We start from the raw sequence: 27,008 nt of genomic DNA on the forward strand, positions 1-27,008 counted from the left end.
TATGAAACTGCAGTTCAGTCATTTATCATTGTATTAAGTTATTCATTAAATTCATTGGCTCCTGTGATTATTTTTTGTGTTGTTTGGCTGTTTAGTCATTAGCTGCTTATTGGATTTATTTTGTGTTGTTTAATGTGCGCCTGCTTGTTTGTTCAACATGTTGCTCTGTTTCATTGCAGTGAAAAGCCTGTCGTCTTCTCCCCCACCCCTTCCACAGTCTCCTAACACACCCCCTCAACTCACTGACGGGTCTCACTTCATGTGTGTGTAGTTGCACCAGTAAGGGCATTCATCTGTTTTGTCCATACTCACAATGTTTATAAGTGTTTAATGTTGTCTTTGCGGAGGAAAAGCACGTCAGCATGCTGCCTGACTTATACTTCTGCGTCAAATCTACTCAGTAGCATTCGCCATAGGTTCGCGTAGCCATGTACCTTTGCAAAAACCTGCACACATAGCCTGATGTCCACCACATCAAAAATGTAACTAAGCATGGAAACAACGCAGACAGTGATTGGTCTACATTTTTGCACCACTTGTAAAACATTGGGATATCGAGTCTAATTATTACAAGGAATAAATATATTTTCTTTGCATCATGAACCTCTGTGCATTTCATGTAGGCTAACTAGTAGCCCGAGCTAACAATGCTATTGAGTTGTACATTCCATCCATTCCATTCCATCTCCTGCGATTTCTCCTCTCTTTTCTTCATTGCAATAATTACAGTATAATCAACTGCTGCTCAATATTCATCAGTTCCGACTCAAACATAATACTCTCAGTTGTGGTCAGCATGGTTTCCTTTACACAAATAATAAGAGAATGTGGCAGAACCAAATACTTTCGATATCACTAGCACAGAAATGGCACTGTCAATTGGCGTTAGTAGGCGGAGGACCTGCAAAACTACGCAGACACAACGGCGTAGGTTGGATGCAGAAGTATAAACCAGGCTTAAGTCATATGTTTTGTAGTTTGCTGTAGAGCCACCATTTTTAATGTATTGTGGTAGTGCGTGTAGTCTGTGGAACAAATGTCAATGTCAAATGGCCGTAACAAATAACCAGTGCCCAATGTATAAGGTACACCAAAACAATCTCAAGCAATACAAAACAAAAACTTAGCTCTAACTTTTGAGTGCATTAAATTATGCTTATTACTGAGGTAAATAGACTTGAGCTCCTATAGCGCTTTTCACAGTCTTCTGACTATTCAAAGCACTTTAACAGTGCAGGTCACACCTACCCATTCACACACTGATGGAGGTAAGAGATTGAATGTGCTTCTCAAACTAGGCTATTTCAGTTTACATACATGAGGGGGGCAGAATATTAGAAAACAGTCAATCACAAAGCACAAAAAGTTTGATGTAGTGAAGCCCATCTGGCAAAGGAGTATGACCAACTTCAAGGTCAACTGTGAATGATGCATCTTACTGTTTTTGCTTTATGTCTTTGCTAATTGTATAGACTCCAAAACACCAAGTTAATGTGAAAATGTGTATTTGGCAATGAAAAAACTATTCTGATTATGATCTCGGGGATCCTTAGTTTGGTATACAAATTGCTAGCTGGCAAATGGAGCAAAACACTGATTGGAAGCATCAAAAGTCCTATTCCTCAAAGGCTGATTTGCTAGATTACGAGTCACACATATCTTTATCACTTAGCATTACACAGCAATGTTCATGCTTGCTAAGTCATTGCTGCCAAAATAATATCTTAGAGGATATATTATTTGGTTAACTAACTTTACCAGTTTACATTATACACAATTGAGACTTGGATATTATGACAAATGGTGTTGATTTTAACCACCAAGAAATGATGTAGCTAATGGTATAGAGCAAAGTTGTTAAAATGAACAAGAAGCTGGTCATTCACATTCAGTCTCCTTTATGTTGCATCTCTGTGTTTGCCCATGCCTTGCATGCTCACACTGAACAGTATAGGCATCATCTAAGTAGACTTAACGGCTATTATGTAGAATGAAACAGACTGCACTGGTGTATCTAGTAAATGTGGCCCTCTTACAATAGAACGATATGACGATATATGAGTCCACATTTGAAAATCTCCCTTTCTCTTTCTGCAGCACAGGCTCTGGCCTCAGTAAAAACCTACACATGAAGGAAGAAGCCTTGGAGGTATAAAGATGCTTCAGAAGACTTTCTAAGAACATCAGCACAAGGCTACTGCCTACAGAGAGAGAAACTGCCTATTCTGAACTCCGGGGTCTTAACCTCTGACTTCTATATTCCCACTGTGACGTCTTAAGCTCCTATGCCACCAAAAACATTTTGTGTGACAGTTTCTGTTGTTCCCGCCTTTTGGGCACCACACTTTCCTCAACCTGGAGAGGCAATGCAGCTTCGATACTGTTATAATTGCAGTTCCATTTTCATTTTTTACAAGACTTTTAAGGTTGTTTTTCATTATTTATATGGTTTTATTAGGTTCTTGTTTAAACATGAGTCAACTGTACATAGATATGAGGCAAAAAGACTGAAATCTGAAGTTAGACTAAAGGCTTGTCACATAAGGCCTCTTTTTCACCACCTATCCCATAAGGAATGAGAACTTTTTACATCATTTTATTTCCCTCAAATCTTTTAATAAGTCACCTAATTAGTTTTTCAGACATCTGTCATTAACTAGCCTGTCATATTTATCTACTGTATGAAACATTTGTCTATGCGAAAGATTAGTATAAGAGATATAGATGATCTATTATGGTGAAAGGAGGGGGGTCATCTCATTACTGCAGACTGATTATAGAGAAGACTATTTGTAATTTCTCCTTTTCCTGGGTTGTTGTTTAAAAAAGGATATTTTGCAGTACCTGTCGCATTGTTGCCGACAAATATGTGAATGTTCAGCCTTCAGTCTCTCTATACTGTCTTTTTTTATTGCTGAGATATATATTTAAACAAAGAGAAGGAAACAAAGTTTGGTTCTATTTTATGAAATGTTGGTTTGATGTCTTGGAACTAAAACGAAGATTAGCACATGTAAAAAGCAATACAATTTAAATGTTTGTGGATCTGGGAGTAATATTTTTTTTTTTCCTGTGTGTAAAAAGTGTAATTATTAGAGGTTAACTGTGTATATACTGTACATGGTATAACAGGATGGGAATATGTATCCATCTTAATGGTTACATACTAGATTTGATTTGCAAATGTTCATATTCCATCTGTTTTATATCATGTTAAATAAATGTTGCTGTTCTTTATAAAATGTTTTTGTTTCTTTTTGTGTTGTTCCACCCTTATAGCCAGCTGTAGTAGGTCCTCTATAGTAATCAATAATGTACATCTACACATTGTGCTTTAAAAAAATGTGAATATGAACTAATTACTGCATTTATTTTTTTTTGAATTTTAGAAAGAAGCTTAGAGCGTGTGCTATAAAAGAACAATTTGCCTAATTTGTAAGTCTCATTAGAGACTTGTAGGATTTGTAGGATACAGATAAAGGTAACTGTGGAATGAGCTCATTGGGTTGAGGTTTAAGATAGTTTAAATATAACAGGATGGCTCCCTCTTGTGGCCTTTCAGCTGCAGCAACGTTGGCGATTTCCTTAGACTCTTGAATGTGTAGACAGCACAAGACAAAAAAAAAACTGCTTCGTCTCTGTGCTCTCTGCCTGTCACCATCTGTGTCGGACTTTAAGTTGTTCATTGGCACTAGTGACGTTTCGGTTCTTTCTAGGTCCTTGCTTGTGTTGTACTTACTCTCAGATATGTCACTTTGGACAAAAGGGGTCTGCTTAATTATTTGTAAAGCTCCAGTTTACATTTATTTGACAAATAAAACACAACATATTCTTTGTCAATTTCCTGAAATGCTACACAACAAATACAGGAGGGTAAATATGCATACTCAAAAAGTTGTGTTCAACCAAAGTATTTCCTCTAAAAACAAACAAAAAATACTTGTCAAGAGTGACATGACAGCATGAGAGAGATTGACTTTCAGCCTGTGCCAGCACATCAGTCAAAATGCCTGATTAATAACTCTCATTATACATCATATCACCTTACAGTGATGCAATACTCTACTAGAATACACTCCAAACAATCTCCTAAAATCAGGATAGGACCATTACTCAGCTGAAAAGGTAATGCCAGGTAAATGTTAATCCTGATGGGTGAGGATTGTAGAGAATACTTTAATTTTATTGTGTGGGGAAGATTGTATTAAAAGAGAAAAGTTGTGTGTAGCTCATTCAATGCCATGTAAAGACGGTTTGTCAAACACTAATTAAACTCAACACAAAGTTATTCTGAAAATCTTTGGTAAAATTATGAAAACGTCATTTATAAACATAAAAACCAAAATGCATATTCTGCCATTACATTCTACTATGCAAGACTATCAGGCAAATTTAGTTTTATTTTAAAATGACAGTAACTGCGTTGTGAACACTGACTTCTCGGTGAAAGACGACTTGTGATTTCTGAATTCAGATCCACATGGAAAGTTAAAATGCCAACATCAGAGGTTTTCCTCATCGTGCCGCCCCTGACCAATCAGAGAGCAGACAGTGTGATTGACCACGCCCTTCTTCTGCAGTGAAACGTCTGACTGTGCTACGGTTGAATTTTAATACCGAAAGTGTCCCACGGTGCGTCGGTACGCCGCTGAAATGGCTGCTGCGGCGACGGAAGAAACACCCGCTCTGCCGGCTGAGAATGATGCACCGCCAGTAGTGAAAGATGAGGGCAACGAAGAAAGGGCAGTGGGTAGTGAAGAAAAAGAAGAGGGCCTCACCGAACCGGAAACAGAGAAGCCATCAGGCAGTAGGGTAGAACCGAAAATGGAAGAGGTGGACGCGGAGGCCGGTGAAGAGAAGCCCGCTGCAGCTGCAGACAAGGCCGCCAGCGAGGCGGTTGGGACGGACAGCGGGGCTCTGCCGGTCGAGCCGGAGGCGACAGCCGCTGCGGAAGACCAGGAGCTAGAACCGGAGCCGGAATCCCAGGAAAGCGAGGGGGACTGCATAACCGAACCGTCCAACAATACCACCATTAAAGAAGCGAAGGAGGAACCAGGAGAGGACAGTCGGTGTTCGGGGACGGAATGCGAGAAGAGTAAAACAGTTTGTGAGGATGTGAAGAAACCCACCGGTGGCGGGGACGGGGAGCTGGGCGACAAGAGGCGGCCGAGCGTGGAGATATCATCCTCGGATGGGGAACCGCTGAGTCGTATGGACTCGGAAGACAGGTAAATTGGGAAAATGGCAGATTACTATGAGGTATTGTCTCTCCATCCCACCTTTTGAACGAGCATGAAATCACAAGTAATTCGTTTTTTTTGTTGTTAACAGGCCTTACTAACACTGAAAGCTTTTTTTATACAAACCACTAATGAAGTCATCTCTCAATCATTCATTATCACCCGGAGTTGTTTTGTATGTTTACTTGATAAAAGCTTGTTACACTACATTCAGGCATGTTGTAAGACACATAGGTACTCTGACTTTTAATTGAAAGTGCCTAATATGGTTAAAAATGCAACTCCAGCTTCAGAATCGTCTTTATGTTTTTACTTAAAAAAAATGTCCCTGCTTTATTCCCTGCTTTATTCCCTGCTTGTCTTTACTTTTGAGGTTTCCGATTTTCCCATTGAACGTGTAAGATTACCTATTGGACTTTTCTCAAGTTTGTACAATTAGTAGGTTCTTGTACAGTGAATCCCTGCCTTCAACTTAAATGAAACAAACTAACATCCAAATAGGCCTACTCACTGGAGGGATGCCACATAAATGATGGGAAAATGACACTATTATTCTATTATGATCACGTATAAAACTAGAGCAAAAATAACCTCCAGTTGAAAAAGGGATAAATTAAATGTTTCTAGATGAATCGGTGATAAGTAAACTTTTGCCTATGAACCCTTTATTTATGCTGACAGCACGCCACGTTTACAGCATAGTGCCAGAATCAGTAAACACAAAGATATAATTGATTTGGCATGAGTGATGAAAGTGGTATGCGTGGAAAATCAGCTTCAGCCCGAAGGCTTTCACGCAAAGAGCCTCCTTAATGTGTCTGCACCTGTTCTTCATGACTGTGCACAGCTGTGGAGATATACTTTATGGCTTCAACAACATCCTATTTTTTTTTGTTATTAGTGGGACTCAATTCTTCCATCCGCCCCACTCTCTCTGTCCTTACAGTATCAGCAGTACCCTGATGGAGATGGAGAGCACGGTATCCAGCGGGCGCTCCACCCCTGCTATGATGAATGGGCAGAGCATTCCCAGCTCTTCCGGGTCGAAAACAGTGGCTTACACCTGCTGCTGGGACCTCTGTCCACAGTGCTTCAACTCCAGTCCTGACCTCGCAGAGCACATCAGAGGGATCCACGTTGATGGGCAGAGAGGAGGGGTCAGTAGACTTTTTGAAACTTTGATAAAAGCTTTGTGTTGATCTCCTTAAGTCTTTCTGACAGGACACAAAGAAATCATGAAGCCTTTTTTTTTTTTGCTGTTTATTTGAAAGTGAACACTCGAGGCAGAGTTGAGGGTTACTGGACTACATGCAGCTATTCAGTATTAATGTGGGCAGCATCAACTTATTCTAACTACTTTCTCCCGTAGAAATAGTCCCAATGTTCACTGTGCATTTTGTGGAGTATCCAACTTTAAGGAGATACTGTTTTTGATGAATATGTTTTCAGTAAAAAAAAAAAAAAAAAAGGATGTTTGAAAACAAAACAAAAAATGGGATTTGGATGAATATTGAGAATTTTCTAACCTATCTTTGAATGCGGAAATATAATTATTTGGAATCCAATTATTGGTTGTTGCTTCAGAGGCCACTTGTTGTATCGTAATGGTTGTGTGGTTTTCATAAGCTGTAATGTGCCACACACTCATACACTCATTCTGCATGCACAGTTAAAATAAAGGGGAAAAAAAACAAACAAATGATGAAGATGAATAACCTGCGATCATGATATGCGATTATGACATTTTTCCACTTTCTTGACTTGAAAGAGATCCTACAAAACACTTTGGTGGATCTGCAGTCTGTAGGCTACGTTAAAGAGTCTCCAGACTCCACAGAGTCAAAGTTAGGACAAGTCAGTGCAACGTATATAATAAGAGAACATCTGTTTTTGTCTTTTTGTCAATCCTGCTCCAAACTGTCTTTGCCAAAAATATATCCTCTCCCTTGTTGTTTCACTGTGCAACATTATGTTCTGTTACTTATGTTTCCCAGTTTGTATCCATACACGTCCTCTTCACTCTTTATAACTGTTTCTCTTTATCCCTCAGGTTTTTGTGTGTCTATGGAAGGGTTGTAAGGTGTATAACACACCGTCCACCAGTCAAAGTTGGCTTCAGCGACACATGTTAACCCACAGTGGAGATAAACCCTTCAAGGTAAAAAGAAATCCAACTCAAATGCACAAAGTTGTAATGATCAGAGAACTTCGGTGTCTGATAAGAGTCGTTCCATGGGTAAAAGTTGTAGTATCACCATCTTGCCCATCCATCATCTTACCTCTCTGATTCACAGGACCTGCTCTAAAGTACTATTGGCTTAAATAGAATTCCTCAGTAGCTTCTCTGACAATGTGTCCCCATATGGCAAATAAACAAAGTTTCCTTTGTTGTTGTGCTTCGCTGCAGTGTGTCGTTGGAGGTTGCAACGCCAGCTTTGCTTCCCAAGGAGGGTTAGCTCGCCATGTCCCCAGCCACTTCAGCCAGCAGAGCTCCTCCAAAATGTCAGGCCAAGCCAAACTCAAAGAGGAGTCACCCTCCAAGGCCAGTCTCAATAAGAGGAGGAAGCTCAAGAACAAACGCAGGTGCTCACTACGTACGTACCTAACAGACACACAAACTAACCCCTTTTCAAATGTTTCTCATCGTGCTTTCTCTCAGCTTCTAAGTTCCAACATCTCTTTGTTGGAGAAGCTAGAGCTGGACCACGCACACACTCACACACACACACACACACACACACACACACAAATGCATAGGCTTGTGTTAGCTACACAGATGGATTCTCTCTATGGCAGTACTCTGAATTTCAAACCCACTACTCTTTGCTCTGTAGTCTTTTTAGTATTTTTCTGTTTTTCCTTCAAACTGTAATTAGCCAGGTGTTGCTTAGTGCTGTGCTCCTGATCATTTATTTCTTTGTTTATTTAAAATGGACACAGGAAACATTGGTGCTCTAACATTTAACCATGAACAAGTCCAAAATGCACTGCTCTTAGAGTTTATAGAAAAATGCTAATCTGCAACACCTGTCCAAATATCTTTCAAAATAAAAGCAGTTTTTTCCCTTTAAATCCGAGCCAACCTTAGCTGAGAACAGTAAAAACACAAAATAGAAGCGTAACAAAACCGTTGCTTGAGGGTATCTCAGTTTAATCATTAATGTTAATTTACACAGAGAACGCGAATAAACTGGAACTCCTGGTCGCATTAAACAGGGATCATTGGGCGTCAATGAATCATTCTGTACATGCACTCTTACATATTGATGTGTTACAGTGTTATCCTTTCAGATAAAAAATGTACACTGTATTTCACAGAATAAGCACTGCTGCCTCTAAGTCATGGTTTCAGACAACACTGGTGTAGCAGTGCGGCACGTTTTTTAAATAATAAAGATCATAAAGTACACAAGATTGCATTAATTTGATTCCCAAATTAAGACAATGGTAAGAATTGCTTCACATTGTTAATGTTGAATTAAAAAATGCATGCAATGACCATTATACATGGAATTAATCAAAAATGTGATTGATCGCGTTTATCTCTTGAAATTCAGTGATTGATCGCAACTTTACAAATGAATCCTTTGACAGCACTACTTTTTATTCATGAGACATGATGTGAGAAAATAAATGTAAAAAACATAAGAAATTCGAGAAGGATATTGTTTGCCTTGAAGAAGAGAATGTTTGTAAATAACTCTGTAATCTGACAAACCAACCAAAAGCATCAAGTTGTATGAAAATACACAAGTTATCTGCAAGTTGTTTCATACTATAGTTAAATGCTTGGAAAATAATGGATAAATATGAAAGTTATTTTCACCAGATTCTATTGGTTGTTTCAGATGTAAGTTGCAACAGTTGCTGGCACTTTTTTTGGTTAGCTATTTTTTTTAAATCTGATAATAAAAGAGAGATTATCATATTTCTGCTGGTTTGGTTGTTTAGCCCAAACAAAACTCACTAGTGATTACTTCTTACAAGTTTTCCCTGAAGCTTTAATCTCATACTTGTGGATACATTTCTTGCAGATGTATTTGTAGGTGTTTTATTGATGCAAATTCCATTTTTAAAATCCACAAAAAGCTTTTATCAGTCAGGGGATGATAGTGATATAGTTGCGGTTAGTTGGCTTGACTTTGAAAAGCCATGATATATTTGTATATAAGAGTAGAAGCCCTGGTGTGTTGTTTATGTGACTCTGAGTCTGGCCTCATGTGAGTCTGTCCTTCTCCCCCTTCCAGCAAGGCCTCATGACTTCTTCGATGCCCAAACCATGGACGCTATCCGGCATAGGGCAATCTGTCTCAACGTCTCCACCCACATAGAAAGTGTGGGGAATGGCCACAGTGTGGTCTTCAACAGCACGGTGAGTTTGTGTGTTGCTCCACTCACTTTGTTAGTCATTTAGCGTTTGTTTCTGACAACCTGTTTCAAAATTAAAGGAACCACAACAAGTAGCTGAGGAGAGCGAGAGTGGTTGAGGGAAGCGTTCTCTTTTATTGAAGGATGTGTTTCTCTGCTTTATGGTCGGCTCCGTGCAAAATGTTGGTGATAAGAAATCATGTTGATTACTGCTACTGGATCAGCATTGAACTTCCTGCAGTATGCACGGGGCGGCCGCACCTCAGTCTGCAGGGACTTAGTGGGGACAAGTCTGGAAATAAGTCTGGTAGCTGGAGAGGCGCCACTTAACTTCCTGAGCACTGCCGATGTGTCCTTTAGCAAGGCACTTCCCCACCTGCTCAGGAACGCTCACTGTGGGCAGCCCCCTCACTCTGACATCTCTCTCTTAGTGCATGTCCATATAGGATCCTGTTTGTGCTCGTGTGTGTGTTTCAACAACAGAGTGTAACACTTCCCCTCCAGGGATTAATAAAGGATATCTTCTTTTAAAGGTGAATGTACAACAGAAAATGATTTAAGCCAGGCATTAATGAAAACTGATTAGATACAGTAGGTTTGTTTGTTTTATTGTTCAAACTTACATGGACGCAAGATTTTTTTTTTAAAACAGTTCACTTTTAATTAAACAAAAAAAAAAACTTCATCACAGATTCTCAAACTATCATGTTTTTGTGAGGACTATGCTTAAAAACATACTTACTCCATAAACCTATTCATGGAAAGTTCTTTGATTTGTGGTAGCAGTATTCTTACACTACAGACACTGACAAAGCCAGATGTCAAGCAGACAAATGACATTAATAGATATGTGTACTCTCTCTATCTATCTGACAAGTAATTTAAAATGTTAGTAATATTCTTTCTGGACAACAGGGGGCATGAATGAACCGTTATTTGAGAATCCATGCAGTTTTTTTCTTCAGTGCACTTGAAGTGAACCTTGTGAATCGCCCTAAGGCTTAATGTTGTTTTTCTCTGAATCAGGCTTCCTGGGAAAGACAATTGGCTTGTTTTTGTGTATGTTGCTCAGTCCACTCTGAGCCCAGTGCAAAGCACATTTTAATGAGCTCTATGATGCATTTGCACATCACTATCGAGGGCAAATATTAACACTTAAAATAACTATTTTCCAGTGCAAGATTCTACTTCTCCATCCCGCCGACAATTTGTTCATATAGTGGATGAATGAAATCTTTAGCAGTCTTTATCTTTTATTACATTTTTCTTGTGAACTGTGTAAATGACAGTTTTTTTTCACTGACTGCTTTTTTGGCATTCTTCCACTAGGGGGCACTCTCAATCCTGTAAAAAAAACAAAAACCTCACACTACATGGTGTCAGGGGAAAAGGGTCAACGTATGCTGTCTTGCTGTCCCTTCTGTAACATTCTGCACATTAATGAAGAAACACACACGTTCACATTTAGTTTTTTTCTAAGCAAAGTCTCATTATTCTTAAAAGGAAAAATACTGTCAGTCAAGTCAGTGACAATGAGAACGTTTACAGTGTTCAGTTCTCAAGCACTTTGACCTGTATAATGTTTCCTACACTACAGAATTAACTATTTGGTTTTCCCACCTAGTGAGATTACCTATATTTAGATTATATCTTTAATGTGCTATGCTACTGTACTATGCAGCCGCTAGTTAACCTCGCAGAAACAATTGGTATACTGCTCCGTGAAGACTGCATGTTCTACCCTGTTAGGAAAATGGAAACCTCTCCTGGGGGACCTTCTTGTCAAAGCACTTGGATACAATCCTAATTTGAAGCCACAAACATGCTCACACAAGTAGGAGGGTATAATAAGTGTGCGTCATTATACAGTTTAAAATGGAAATTGTGTTTTCTTTTTAAAACATGGAGAAAGAATACCCAATAATTAGATTTTTTTTAAAAGTTACATAAAGTAAAGAAAAGGGACATTCTGTGCAGAGTTACATGAGATAACACTTCAGGGCTTTTGAAAGACATTTTTCAGATATTTATTAGAGTTTAATATCAGTATAAATTAGAGCTGCATGTTTGCATTAGTGTCTCTGAGACATGGCGGTGAGTTGTCACCATGCGCAAAGAAAGTTGTGAAGCCATGTCACACTTTGTATAACATTCCCATTAAATCACTTTCTAAGAGTTGAATTCAGCATGCCTGATAAAGTACAAAGCAGGGTTACCACTAGGCCTAATCAATATGATACAAATCTGCAGTGAGAACATTGTTCAGTATTCACATTTTTATATGATTTGCAGTAAATAAAGTAATATCTAAGGTTATATGTAAGCCATGCAGTTCCTTTATATTTCTGTGGATTGAAGAGCTTCATGAAATAGATTTGTGTGGAACACGCTGCCACGACTGAATCGTAAAAATAATTTAAAACGGCAGAAACTCTCTTCTTTTTCACCAGAAGCTTTTGGTCAACCACAAAGCTATCTTAGCAGTGACCATCAATTGACACTCCAATTCGCTCATGCTGGCATGACACTAAACACACAATGGTGGGGACTGTGAAACTGTTTCGATGAAATATTGTCCATCGCCCAGGGGCAACAACTAAATTACTGTCAGCTGACAACACCAACAACAATGTGGGCCTCCAGGAAAAAGCTGTGTTGGCTTTCTAAGTGAGCATGTCATTTTCAACATGCACAGCAATTACTAGGTAGTGCTAGCCAATGAAGGGAAGGTAGGCACACTTGTCACTTGACATTAGCATATGAGCCTGCTAGATGGATAAAACAAGACAATGAAAATGCAGTTTAACAATCAGCACTCAAATCAGATTAACAAAAAAAAAAACCTTGTTGACAACAGTGCTATCCTCACTATAGTAATGGTCTGCTCTTCAGCTCTGCTCTGCTCTGCTCCTGTAAAACCTCAACTGCTCACCAGTAGCCAAGAATTTTAAAAGAAAAGCTGAAGAAAAAAAGATGCAGATAGAGCTTGGGAAGAGGTTAAGGGAGGTAACCACATATTTGGAACGCGACTGAGAAGGAGTGAGAGACAGCCAGGGGAGGGTGAGTAACAAATGGAGAGAAACAAAAACTTTAAGAGAAAGGACAAGGAAGGTGGGGGGGGGGTTAAGTGAAGGTCAGGGTCTTCAAATCGGATGGAGATCTGACCAGTTTGGCATGCATTCTCCTTCTCTCTAACCCCTGGAGGGTTGTGGTGGAGAAGGATTGCGGCGCTACGTCAAACCCCAGTCCCCAGCGGACCCTCCCAGGCCCGGGGCGAAGGAGCATAGCCGTGGGGGTTCTGTGGAGTTTGGCTGGTGGGCCTTCTAATACACGAGAGCTACTCAGGAATGTTTATGATGGGATATTTTTGTTATTCTGCCAATCTGCGTCATCCACAGCCTGACCCCCTGACACGAGACAGGCACCCAGTTTTAGCAAGCCTGCCCTCCCCTGGCTGTGATTCTGCCTTGTTTTGGAGCCACGCTAATTTCCACTGTTCACTCCCTGTTTCCGACACTCTCCCTCCCTCCACGTCGATATATTACCTCCCTCTCTCAGCTCTGTAAAGGATTAGGACTGTCCCTTAAAGCACGACTACCATCAACAAACCACTCAGCTCACTAATCACTTCATGCTGCTTAAACACAAACTCATCCCTTCTTCTTCAGCCTTCACATGGTCATGGCCTCTTCAGGTTTAGCCCGGTGCTGTGAGAGGCCTAAGGTCATGGGTTAACATGCTCTTTTATTTTATTTTTTTTATTAAAAGGGCAATAAAGCAGCTGCTGGTGTAGTGAGTCTTAGCTGCAAGGATTGAGACACTTATTGGAGAGCCCGCACAGGATTCAGGCTAATGCCGGCCCTGCTGTTGTCTCCTCTCCTCCGTGTGGGAGTTATCATAGAGCAGCGCTGTTCAGCCAAGCCCCAGTGGAAAGCTAGCTGATAAAAGCCCAGCCAGATAAATAAGAACAGAATGCAATGACAATGCTAATTTATGAGGTGAGACTAATTGTCTGCAAGACTTGGAAACATCAAAGAGAGGTCTTAAATATAAATTCAAACTCTTTTAATAATAGAAAAAAAATAATTGTATTGTGAGCGTGACCTGATTTTGGAAGCATGGATCATGGTTTTCAAATGAATTAGTGAGAGATAATGTTACGCTTTCTGGCTTTTATTTTTGGGTATGTGTGTCTATAGAAACAGGCTAAAAGAACAGTGCAGACTTGCAGGCAGGCAAACAAAGGGAGCTTCTCCACACAACATGAGAGTACGTGAAATAGTCAAATGTTCAGTAGTTGGAGCTGACTAGTTACGTGCTACTAGTTTAAGTTTTATTTCTCCTTTTCATCCAGATGCTAAGCTGTTACTGCTGCTGCTATCTCTAACCTCATGCAGACTTGGAAAGAGGCTGATTAGAAAGAAAAACATTTCTATTATGTTGAAGTGCACAGATTAACCTGCTGGTGTATTCCAACACAAACAATCCATCTGCATCAGCAAGGGTCACCACGATCACAATCCAGTAAAATCATTTAATCCAAACACATTACATCCTTAAAGGTCTCGGATTCATTCAAAATGTAAGCCAAAATTTCAGCTGTATTCTCTGTACTCATTCATATACTCTCTGACCTTCCCCCTTACCATTTCCCCCTCATTTGACCAATCAGGACCTTTAATTCACTGTTCCAAGGCTACTATAGCAAATGACAAGCTGAGCAGAAACCGGACTTCCTTTCTCTTCCCTCCATGGCCGGCATTACACATGATGCAGATGTGTTGGATGTAAAGCGGGATAACAGTATCAGAAGTCTCATATCGATGGAGAGTCGGGAGCAAATGAGGTCAGCTGACCTGAGTCGGCAAAAGTGAATTCAAGTTACAAAAATGACGTCAACAGAAACAACAAGTTCAATGTTTTAATTATTTAAACAACGTTAAAAATGTATTAAAAAAAATGAACACTCATAATTAACAGTTTTATTTTCCCCCCATATTGTTTTATTAAAGGGCAAATACAAGACAAAGTGTACACTTCAAAAAAAAAAGGGTTCCTTTATTTTTATCTTCTTATAGTATAGTATGCAATAAAACCCAACACCTGTGTGTTCCCACATATCCTCATTTTGGAAAACTATACAGGTTCAATACAAGATTATAGGAGAGAAGCATAGACCAAGAAAAACTAAAGAGACTAAGTGTGAATATGTCTTTGAAACTGTAACCAAACTGTTTTTTCCTAAAAACTTTGCAGAGACATCGCCTTACCCAACATAAAAAACCTCTACAACTCCATACCTAAATATAAATGTGGATTTGCAGACTTCTTTTTGCCACTTCTGTATTCACAGCAAAATGCAAAGTGGGTCTTTTTTTTAGTATGGTGTATAGAGTATTAAGTATGGATACAAAAAAACCCAAATGTATGTAATGCTAGACAGAAGTAAACTAAATTGGCCTCAGCTGAAAAATGTCAGACCGGAGTTATAAATAAAACTGATGTGTTTCCTGAAAACAATAAGATTGTTAAATGCTTTACATCTGAAGTGTAAGAGGAAGAAAAGCTGTAAGATAAGGAGGAAAGTGATTTCTAGGTCTCTGTCTCTTGTCTCCGGAGAACAGTCTCCCTCCTGTCTTCAAACCAGTTTCCATCAAAGCTGCAGCCAGTCCCTCGAGTCCCAAAAATAATTTCAGATATTCATGTGCGTAAGAGAGCTTCTTCACATGTGAGCTCATTCCCTCTCCTAAAAATAGACATTCCTTACAAAAAAGAGCCCATTGACGCAAGAGGTTATATTTGCGGCTATTTTTGACTCTCCTGGTTATTTTTCTAACTTTTCTTTTCCTTTCTGACAATATTTGTGCGAATACCAGACCCGTTTTACTATCAACCAACACAGCAGGATAGCTGAGATGTTATGCATGAAAAGTAAAACTATGCAGGAAATCTGGTCATGTCTTTCAACTGTATTATCACAAGAAGAAAAGGCCTTGAAGTTTGACTTTGTGTTGTCTGACTACAGTGGTTGAGAAATGAAGCTGAGTCACAAAAACATGGAAAACCAACTTGCAGAAAATGATGTGTGACGATGGTTTCCGTAGGACTGGTGTGTAAAAAAAAACAAAAAACTTGTTGTGTCTGGAGCTCACTGAATCCACAAGAAGAGCATTGACTTAGTTCTGGTGATAGCTGCTCCCCCATGTCTCTAAAGAATGTCAGCTGTGATAAGCACTTCTCAGTGAAGTCCAGATACTATCGAACTTTTGTCTGGATTTGAATTCCCTGGATACAGTTTGTTGCAGGGGAATGTGTCAAGAGATCCTGTTGAAAATGGAAACCTCACTGCGCTCTTGCATGCATTATTAAGAGGGCTCACATTGCTTATTAGTGTAATGATCAGGCACTGTATCACTTGGTGAGATGTTTGAAGCATGTAGCCTCATTATGCACTAGAAAGAAGGGGCCAGGACTGGGGCATGTCTTTGAAGCCTGCTCTCCACAGACATGAGACGATGCTGCAATCAGAGCCAAACCAACACATTTCAGCTAATCTGATGCTTGTAAAATCAATAACTCTCTTGAAACTTGAAATCAGCCATAACATGTGGGTTGAAACATATGCCTACGTCAATTGTTGGTACAGTACGGTAGAGTCAAACATACTTTTAGTGAAATGACAACAAGAAGGCCGTTTGTCTTTGCCACTGTTACTTTGCTAAATGTTGCTAAATGCTGACGGTGGATTAATGTTGGGTCTTTGTAAATAATAGAACAAAAGGGTACGGTCTAGACGTGCTCTGTCTTGGTGCAATGTTTGTTATAATTGGCGCTATACAAATAAAACGGATTGATTGATTGATCAAAGACTGTGGTGGTGAAATGATTAGGCTCTTAGCACTTTTTGAATCTTCTTGTGTTTTTCGCTCCTGTGCAGGTTCTTGCCAAAAGGAAAGAGGGATCCGGCAAGGTGAAGGTCCTCCTACATTGGACACCTGAGGACATGTGAGTAAATCTTTCCTTACAGCACACTTCAATATATATTGATATGAAAACACACCGCTGTGTAGTGGCATGAATTAGGTGATCCGATAAGTAGAGATTAAAACGACATTTATTCACGTCACACTGCTACAATTTAAGAAATTAGATGTGTTGTGAAATCTACTTGTAGAAACCAGCGTTATATGCACTCGATGTCAGTGATGGAACTTGTATTACTCAGTTGAATATTTTATCACAGTCCCTGCAACATCCAACGGCGTAGCATTTTTTTGTTTCATGGAAATCTGGATTTTTCATCTTTTCTTAAAACTTCAAAGGAGAAAAGGGAATATGAAAATGCAAGGTACTGTCATAAATCATGACACATCCTTATCCTTAAACAAAACAAAAAATGAGTATTAAATATGTATTTTTATCAGTATAGGGTTTGAATGCATGGCAGCTGTTTTCATAAACACTTTGGGCTTCATAGCTTACTTTTAAAATGTGACATATCCTTAACACATGTACGATCTCCTGCACATGCTAACCATGTGAAGAGCTGCGACTGAAACACAAACATTTCCTTTTTGAGCAGCAGAAGGGCTGCATGCACATACAAGTGAACGTCACTAATGTACCGTGTGTATTGCACTGTGATAGTTTTATGGTTATTTTATCCAGCCAGTTGTGCACTCAACATAGTGACCTTCCCTTATGTCAGGGCCTCCTATAAATCTTAACGTTACTGCCTTCCCTTGGCTGATGTTTGTGTGGAGAGCCCTTAGTGTGAGGGGTCAAGATCCTTATTCTGTCCATGTCACGCCAGCAGTTCTGTTTGAAACCCAAGGTCTCTCTTCAAAGGGAACTGTGGGCATATTTATCTGCTGCTACCATCACCTCGTGTTATGATTCACCTCCTCAGCCCATTTGTGGTCCGTCACTGGTTCTGTACCATCTTCAGGTGCACTAAGCGCTCTTCTAAACAGTGAATCAGCATCCTTAAAGCTGTTCATTTCTTTTTCTGTGGTTCTGGATCCCCTAAAAAAAAAAATCATGTTTAGTCCATTGGGTATGAGCGACATCCCCTACTGACTATGTACCTATTCCCAGCCCACTTTAGGGAAACCATGGCCCCTCCTATGCCCCAGGTCATTTAAGCAATTGGGCGGAAGTGCAGGCAGGTTCTGCACTGTGCCTTATGAAATGTGTTATTCTCATACAGAGAAAAAGCTTCCCAGAATGATGTGATTTTCAGCTCAGGGGAAGCTTCCACCACACTCCCACTACCCCATTAAAGGGTTGACTGCACAGTCTCTGAGGATGATCAGAGAGAGGAGAGAGAGAGAGAGAGGAAGAATGAAAGTGAGGTGGAAAGAAGGTGAAAAAAGGTGGGGGATAAGAAGACGCAAGCCAGAGGGGAAAGAGGTGTTTAAAGAGAGAGGAGGAGGGTTGAGGGAGGAAACCAGAATAAGGTCAAAGAAGACACATTTGAGTTTGGAAATCAAAGGGGGAAAGATGGGTTTAAAAAAACAGCAGAGAAACTTGGATGATGCATCATGAAGTAAACTTCAGCTGACAGCTTCCGTTGCCAAAACCTTGTTCTATAAACCTTCTGCAGCTTCATCCTTGCATACTTCCTCTTCTTTTCTTTCTCCTCTCTGATCCACCTCTGCTCTCCCCTCCCCTCCACACCCCACCCCACCCCACCCTACCCAGCATGTGGGAGTGAAATCCTGTGCATAGAGAAATAATGAGGGGAAAGGGGGAGTAAGAAAAAGATGAAGTTTGGTGATCAGGAAAGACTTCTCCGTTTAATTCCAAACAGAGAGACACAAATGGAGATGGATATCGTGACTCAAACGTAGATAGGAGCAGAATGGATGAGGGGAAAATGTAGCCGACTGAGAGTGGAGAAAAGTGAGAAATGGGAGTGGGAAGAAAATGGTTGTGGGGGAGAGAAATGTGGTAGAAGGAAACCAGAGAGTGAGTGATAGGGAGAGTATTAAACAGAAAGAGATAAAAAAGAGAGTGAGAGGCCTTTTGGCTTAATCCATGCAGGAGAAATCAGAGACGCTGCTGAGTCATATATTTGCCCCGCGGCTGGCAGGCGCTGGTAATTAATATGCAGAGAACCAATCCATAGAGGGGTGGTAAAGGAAATGTACAGTGTTACCTTAAGCTGTGAGCACAGTTGTAATGACTCCCAACAGATAGAATATGACAATGTGAAGATGATAATACTTCAAATATATGTCATTTTTTTTGTACCTTTTAATGCATATGTTACCAAGCAGCTCTTTTTGCAGTACCTTTCAACTACTTTGACAGCTTACATTAGAAGAGATAAACACCCTACACCAATGCAAATACATGTGAAAGGCTAAACAATAGACGACAGCATGTTCAGTCTTTAAATGCCATGTAGCTCTCTGTTAGTACAGAATCATGTACATCACTCCAACATGAGGATCAAATAAAAGCTTGACAGGCCAGCAGCCTCTGTTCAAAATGTAACATTTTTAGACATGGGCGGTTGGCAGTGAGTCCCGTTTCAGCCTAGTTAATATCTAATCTCTGGCTCTGGGTAATGTCCTAGCATCTGACACACAGCCTGATGGTCATTTATTCAACAATCATGTGTCGTGACCCTCAACACCAACATCAACATCAAGTACTGTACTGTGAATGTGTTCATCTGTGGGTGGGTGTTTGTTTAAGTGCATGTTCTCAGTAACCGAGTCAATCATTGGCCATGTTAATGTGGGAAGTCATGTTTATTAATGGTAGAGCAGGCTATTCACATTCTGACTGACACTCATTAACTCCATTTGGGTTAATGAGTAACTGATTAACACAAACCGTTCTGAACATGAGCCACCAGCAGCTCACTGCGCAGTGTGTGTGTGTCTTTATGTGTGTGTGTGTTTGGTGTGTGTGTGGAGGGGTTTGACAATGAGAAGACTATAATTGCCGTCTAATCTTTGATGGATGGCTGAATGGATTCCCCGGCATGCTGTTGAATGCTTCAGAATAACAAACAGTAGAACACTCTTGTCAGTGACAGTGATCGCCTGGAGTCACTGGCACAGTAGTTGTGACAAACTACAAGTTTGTCAAGCACAACATAGGTGTATCTCATAAACCTTTTGTTAGCTGGTCCATGATATTAAGTTGTTTGTTTTTACCCATGCATAATTTTCTTCACTTGGGCATTTATCATACACCTCCCTATGAAACAAGTCTTAGTATCTACTGTACGTCACATCAAATGGTGACAATCATAGAATCAGGGCATTGATGTAGGATCCTTTAATAAGCTAATGGTCTGTTAGTGACATCTAAATGTAGTATGATCTGATCTGATCTTTGATCATGAAACAGCAGTACATGAACGTTTAAATGCACATGCCAGCGACACACTTTACTTATATAGCACCTTTAAAAAAAATGGATGTTTTAAAAAGTGAAGGCAAGAACTCTGGAAGATAACAGACTTAAAATGCAACTGTCAGAAGTAGTTTAGAAAGTTCCACCACAAGGGTATATAAAAATACAAATTCAAAAGGTTTACAATATGTATTTGTGAGGTAAGAAAGACACACGGCTCACCTTAATGAAGGGAAAAGCACCAAGTCTTAAAAAAAACAAACAAGACTATGGCCACTCGTTCTTTTTTCAAACTTCAATGCATTCACTTAACTTCTCCATTAGGTACCTACATTGACTGATAATTCAAAACCCATTGATACATGTGAGGCACAATTATCTGTGTTCATAAAATGTAATGTCAGCCCAATTCTTTAAATATGGCTCCATGGGAATAAAATCCTTATAAACCAATACATTTTTCAAATAAGATGCTTCCATTTCAGATTTCATTTTCTTCTTTGAAGTCCAAGAACTCAAACTCTACATCACCTGTTTTCTACTTTACAGGATAATGTTGTTTATAAGAAAATAGATCTCCTGCAATAATTCCTGCTGAGTAACATATAAAACCATTTAATATGCTTGTGATTTAACAAGCTGTTTTGTGATGAGCTTATTGCTCCTGGCAGGTTCAAGGTCTTTGATCCATCCATCGAGGCTGAAAGAGTGGGTTTCACTCTGGCTGATAGCCCTGTAGTCCCCCTCATAGAGGCCTCACTCACAGTATACATTTCTTGATCTTAAAGAGGCCAAACAAGAGTCTCCTCTGGAAAAAATCCAATTGTCTTGATTTGTCTCAATGTGACTTGATTGGGTCTTTGGGTGGAGAGATATTTGAGAATATGTTAGTGTGCATGGAAAGGACTGATGTTAACACTTTTGTGTATGTGAGTGCATAACATGCTGACCCCCAGTTTGTTTCTCGGTTGTGCCTCACAAGCATTAAAAAAATGACTCATCTGTACCACAGCACACTGACATGTTTAAAGTTACTCTGGACTGGAACATGTGTGCACACACAAACACACACACATGAGTTTACTGTATATTTAACATTCAGCAGGTCCTCCTCTGTCATTTGAGGTTTGCTTTTCCCAAAGACACTTACTTACTCAAGACTTACCTAAACATACGGGCTGAATGGCTCTGTTTCTTGTCTTGTCTCTTCTTTACTTCCTCTTTTTACTGTGGCTCCATTAAAGGGGATGGATACACTTTTGCCTTGCTCGCCCAAATTAACAGAGAGACAAACTTAAGTAAAAATGTAGTTTGAGGGTTAAATTAATTCCCAGGATGTCATAATAATCATTTTTCATAAATAATAATACATGGGTGAGTTTCTTAATTTGACTGATTGATCTATTTTAGGACTTTCTCTTCCTAATGTTTCTCGCCCATGTTTCCTCTTTCCCCTTTTTATTTTTCAAAATATTATATGGGCTTTTTTCTCAGTTATTTTTATTGAATTTTACATTATTACACACATTAACACGAACAGATTCCCACCCTCCATACAATCCCCCACCCCTTGCTGTCACTCAAGTATAAAGACTCTTTCACAGTTGCCATATTCTGTTGACGGGTAAGATGAAAGACTCTAGTTATTGAGGCCCTTTGTGAAAAATGAATAAAATAGACATAAATATACACAAATCGGTATTTATAATAATATTCTGATGTACATATAATAAGGAATTTGGCCTTTTTGTCGTTCCTTTACAGGACAGCTATAGAGAGACAGGAGGTGTGGGGAGGAAATTAGAATGGTGTGTACTAAAAAGTGTCAAGACCAGGAGTCAATTCAGCAATCATTGTAATGATTGTGGCCTCTGTACATAGGACTCGTGCTCTACCAACTGAGAAAAAAAGCCTCACTCTCCCAATCTTTAAAAGTTTATTTTCGGGGAACAAACTTTTTTTTTTTTTTTAAGTCTACTGAGGTTTAAACTCAGTTTGACACTATGTCAGATTACTTGTCCGTCCGTTGTCAGCTTTAATTTTCTTAAGCAGTATAGTTTGCTTTTTAAATTTGTCTTGAATGGAGAATAAAAGCTTGTGAAGTAAGCGCTTCTTTTGTTTTTGTTTTAAATACATGCTTGTTTGTTCCCATCATTGCAGGATTAACATAATTTTAGACCGAAATCTGTGATAGTGGTGACCATCAAGTCACACTTAGTTAGAATGTTTGTTTAACTATTGTAGCCTGAAGGATTTTGCTGAGTGCATGGTTGGATATTGGTAGAGCATGAGTACACTACCGAGGGTTTCTGAACTTTATAGTCTGTACTAAATTATCCAATGCAGCTTACCCGTCCTCCAGGCACTTAAACAGGCCATAAAAGGTTTTGCAATCACTGTTTAAGCGAGTTGTTGTACATTAACATGAGCCATGTTTCCCCCCCTCCCTCACCACTTTATCTCTTCTGTTATTTCTTCATTTCATTTCTCTGCTTTCTATCACTTGTCCTCTCTATTGTTCTCTATCTCAACCCTGCACTCCACTGTACTGAATGTGCTGCATGTAAAGCTCAAACATCACCCCGTCCCGCTGAATGGGCTGACTAGGCATGTGAATGAGTGATTTGGCTGGGTGGCTGCCTGCAGAAGGTGTATGTGTGTGTGTGTGTATATGTGTATGTGCATGCGTGTATGTCTGCGTCTCTGGGGGCTCCTGTGATGACGCACGTAGTGACGGGGGGAATGCTGGGGGTGGAGACAGGGGGGTGGGGAGGTGGGGTGGTGGGGTGCTTGATGGAGGAGGGGAGGCACACTCGACTCGCTAAGCTCTTTGTTTCCTCTGCACCTCGACTTGCCACGCCAGTGCTCTCACACACTCCCTTCTTTCACAGGGGATCAAACTGTACAGTAAGGTGCAGCTGAGCCGTACAGTACACCATGTGCACATGTGTGTTGGTGCCTGTCACTCAAAAGACATCAAGTCCCTACCCTGCAGCTTAAAGACATGAAAAAAACCAAGCTGTTCTGATTTAAAGGTGCCTAGCATTTTTTTTAAAACGAATGCTCCAAATGATCTCACAAGGATCATTTGCACCACACAAAAACACATATGCATGCAAGCTTCTTTTTTTTTTTCAAAAGAATTATGGAGATATTTTGTCTATACTGGACATTGACAGCCTTAGAGGCATGGTAATGCAGGCTTCAAAGAAGGGGTGATATGCAGCAAAGGGCAGTGGGTTTGACCTGCTGCTGCTGCTGCAATGAGGACAACCAGCTCGTGATGGATCATTTCTAAAACACAAGAACACACTCTCACATGCATGAAAACACAACACAAACAAAGTCTTTCCCTGGCAGCGCCTTTGTTTTACTAAGATGTATTAACAGTGAGCAAAAACCTTTTTGAAGATGGTGTAGACGTTTGTTTTTTAAATCATTGACATTGGAAGACAACATGCTTCTCCCCTGTTCCTGTTTTTGTCTGTGTGCCGATCTGTGAACCCACCCGTGTGCATTTGTGTCAGGCTCGGTGCTTTGGTCAAGGCCATGTTACTTATGGAAATGTACTCAGTGGTGTTCAGAGGGAGGTGTTAACATGTGTGCTGGACTCAATGAGGCTCTTTGTTCATCTCTCACCTGGATCCATTCAACCTTCCCCTCACTCTATCCCCCTTTTTCTCTCCATCTTTCTCATTTGTGCTCAAACCTTGACCACATGTCCTCTCTCTATACGTGTGTGTGTTCTCTTGCAGACTACCTGACGTGTGGGTGAATGAAACGGAGCGGTCTGGGCTGAAGACCAAAGTGGTGCACTTGTCCCAGTTACCGCACGACACAGCCATGCAGCTTGACCCCAACATCTACAGGTGAGTGATGATGATGCTATTGGCCTCTTTTTGCACATTCACAGATACACAAACAAACATTGATTGAAGTACTTATTTTCTCTCAGCCACACACATGGCCCATGTGTCAATATTACCTATCCCTTAGAATAACTAATTGTGTGAATGTATGGGTGCCACAACAAAGTGATTGCAATCGCTTGCCTCTGCCCTCACACCTGTTTTTCAGTGTGCGCGGCATCACTATCACTTTGTTCCACCAGGGGGCAGCAACTCCTGGCTGCAACTATTTGTTTAAAAAATCAAGTTATGACAGGAATGTCATTCATCTCCTGTAACAAGATTTCATTGTATTTGTCAGCATATTTTGGCCATAATAATAAAGAGGCCTGATTATTATACACAAGAGTTATATTATCTTTTGGGAAATTCAAGCTATGAATATAATAAAAACAAGGTTAATTTGAGTATGTGATGCAATAAAAAAATAGAGCTTAATAGAACTTATATCAGTATATCTTTTTTAACCAGAAAATTAAATGTGACTCCACAGCCTATACCTCCTGCAAAATATAATCTATGCAGTAACTTGAATCCTGGCAGGCTTGGGGAAAAAAATCACTGAGAGGACAAAAATGGGTTTCTTTATAGTATACCACAAAAGACTACAAATGCACCCTGAAAGCAGAACAATGTGCCCAAAATAACAGATTGGTCTTCTTACAGGAGATATATGGCTCACTAGTGTGCTGATCAGCAGACAGGCTGGCTGATTTTAATTGGACCTGAAGGCTCAGTAAATGCAGGGGCTGCTGCTGGACTCTGGTTTCACAGTGAATATAACCGTCAGCACTCAGCCAGTCCATGTCAAGGTTGTCCTAATGCATGAAATGTCCCCAAACAAATGAGGTGCTTGGTGCCTGTGGCAGTTAATATAGTAGGGTACTTGAACACCTCTATGTGTAAATGGGATGGTCAGAAAGCGACTGACAATGTGTGCCCCTTTGGATTTTTATGTTACCAGCAGTGTTTTTCATGTTGTGGCTCAAAAGTCAGCTCTAAAACATGATCACATCAAAGAGTCTCTTTGCCAAATGGCCTCACTATTTTTTCTTTTTCTTTTTTAGAGCACTTCCTCAGAAACGTCTGAAACGCAGGTAAGCTGAAGCAATTCCACATGTGTGTGTGTCATATACTGTAGATGAATGTCAATTGATCTAAACTTGATATCCTTAGACATCAATGGATTCTGCACACACAGCACCATACTAAATGGTCTAGATATAGACATATACTTTCATATACCTTATACAAATTATATATATATAAGTATAATTCGAAGGTTATAAACTATTGAATTTCTGACTAATTGACTAAATAAAACATCTCGATTAACAGAAGCATTTGTGTAGACACAGATATAAAGACAAACAGCTATACTGATGCATAAGAAGAGTATATATTTTTTTAACATCCCTGCAAAGCTTTAGAGCTTCATAGTTCTGTTCGTCTTTATATAGAGATAAAACAGAGTGCTGCTGAATTCTTGATTGTAGCCTCAACCATAAAGCCTACATGTCGTTACTGTAGCACCGGACACTTTAAAAATCACTACAGTCTTTGTGCTATTTAGTAGATCAAATGAAGACGATGCCTTGATGTTATGGTAATGTTTGTGCAATCACAGTATTACCCGTGGCCCTGGCTCTGCGTTGTGGTGAGACTTCATTGTAGATGATTACTCATCGCCCACGGTGTCACTGTTCCTGTGTACTGTGAAGCTAATTAATTGGGAAATGGGCCATTTTGGAGCCACAACCCTTGGCATCGCCTGTTTTCACTTATGCACGAGGTAATTCTTGGTTTTTGTTCATTATTTCTTTAATTGACCTCAGCAGTTTAGTCAAGTAAAAGTGTGTCGACAAAGGACGTCGGCTCAATGTCAGAAACCCCAGCATGAAGCCCATTCCTCAAACCTTGATCTCTCTGATGCCACACTGAGAGCGTCTCATCCTCTTTGTCTTTTTCTCCTGTCTTCATGCTCAGCCTGTAAGGACTCCTCTGTGGACTTGATACTTAAGGAGAAGCTTGTTCATAGGAAGGTATCTATATGGGATGGGACGCTCTTCATCTGTCTCTGCTGAACAGGGGGATTAAAGGAAGTATAACTTGGCAATGCTGCAGTTCTCCTACTCTTCCCTTTTTGAATTTTGTATATCTGAAATGACTGTCGTAGCCGAGGGTGACGTAATCGCTGACAACACTTTTTTCTAAAGTTTGTGTTTATCAACAACTTAAATGAATGTGTTTTTTTTAAAGCATCAAACTGAAATAATACTTAATACCCAATGTTGTAAAAACTGTTTTGTGTAACTTGTCAGAAAAATAACGCATATTTTATAACTGTTTTGTGTAAAATATTTATGCAGATTTTTAACTTATTTTTATACCATTGTGTAATGTGGGTTTTGTGAAGGTTCTAATAGAACCGTATTTACTGTGACAATCTTTGTTTGGGATATATGGACATCTCTAGTTGTAAATATGGTGTACACATCTTAAGTCGTAACAAATTATTTATACTCGCTGAAGGCCGTACTTTTTACCTATGTGTATGACAATTGGAGTAAGCGCTTGTACTAGTCGTGTCAGCCGTGCATTTAATGCAAAAACACAAGTTCACAGGAGCAATACCTCAGTAGTTACAGACACTGCAGTGCAGCTCTTAATCTTATCCAGCCTGAAGACAGGACAGCATGTCACATGACTGATAATACAGCATTCTTAAAAAACCTGTACCCCAACCCCCTTTCTTAAAAGTAACATGAATTGTCTTTATCATAGTTGTTATGATAACTTTACATTATTGCTTTTTTATTTTTAAACAGTTTTTTTCTATATGATCTTGTCCCTGTTGGAAATGGAATACTGTGTTTGTAATAAATGGGAGAAGAAACTACAGATGTTGTCATATGCAACATGTTTGTACAGACTAGGACGCAAGGTGTTGAACGGTTGAAAGGAGCAGTTCATCCACTCTGGTATGAATATAAGCTCCTTGTGTGTGTGATGGAGTTGATGGCTGGGTTATTTGGCGTCCATTGGCAGAGCAGCTTTTGGAGCATGCTGTAGAGGAGCTAATGACTGGGCCAGCAGGGTAGATCCCCTGCTGGCCTCA

At 39.9% G+C, this 27,008-nt stretch overlaps 2 protein-coding genes across 10 annotated transcripts in view; both read left to right on the forward strand.

Annotated features, from left to right (window-relative positions):
• LOC132972678 (pleckstrin homology domain-containing family A member 5-like) overlaps positions 1-3,242 on the forward strand; it is a 76,138-nt gene extending 72,896 nt beyond the window's left edge. For 7 of the 8 annotated variants that reach the window (XM_061035682.1, XM_061035687.1, XM_061035686.1 and 4 more), the window contains 2 exons: positions 180-279; positions 2,098-3,242. In XM_061035682.1, coding sequence (XP_060891665.1) covers positions 180-271 — 92 coding nt within the window. In that variant the 3' untranslated portion in view covers positions 272-279; positions 2,098-3,242. The remainder of the gene's footprint in view (positions 1-179; positions 280-2,097) is intronic. The other variant, XM_061035684.1, reaches the window with a different exon arrangement.
• A 1,321-nt stretch (positions 3,243-4,563) lies between these two features.
• Positions 4,564-26,791, forward strand: LOC132972680 (zinc finger protein aebp2-like). 2 transcript variants are annotated; one of them, XR_009672929.1, is made up of 10 exons: positions 4,564-5,228; positions 6,187-6,397; positions 7,291-7,398; positions 7,648-7,834; positions 9,488-9,612; positions 16,546-16,613; positions 23,738-23,851; positions 24,958-24,987; positions 25,518-25,682; positions 25,877-26,791. XR_009672929.1 is itself a non-coding variant. In XM_061035691.1 (9 exons), exons 1-9 carry the CDS (start codon positions 4,654-4,656, stop codon positions 25,881-25,883), a joined length of 1,425 nt encoding a protein of 474 aa, XP_060891674.1. In that variant the 5' UTR covers positions 4,565-4,653; the 3' UTR covers positions 25,884-26,791. The 2 variants fall into 2 exon arrangements, 1 of the variants encoding a protein (XP_060891674.1); XM_061035691.1 differs by lacking the exon at positions 25,518-25,682 and having other exon boundaries at positions 4,565-5,228.
• Positions 26,792-27,008: the final 217 nt, after the last annotated feature.

Source organism: Labrus mixtus, chromosome 4, assembly GCF_963584025.1.
Source record: "Labrus mixtus chromosome 4, fLabMix1.1, whole genome shotgun sequence".
Classification (NCBI taxonomy): Eukaryota; Metazoa; Chordata; class Actinopteri; order Labriformes; family Labridae; genus Labrus; species Labrus mixtus.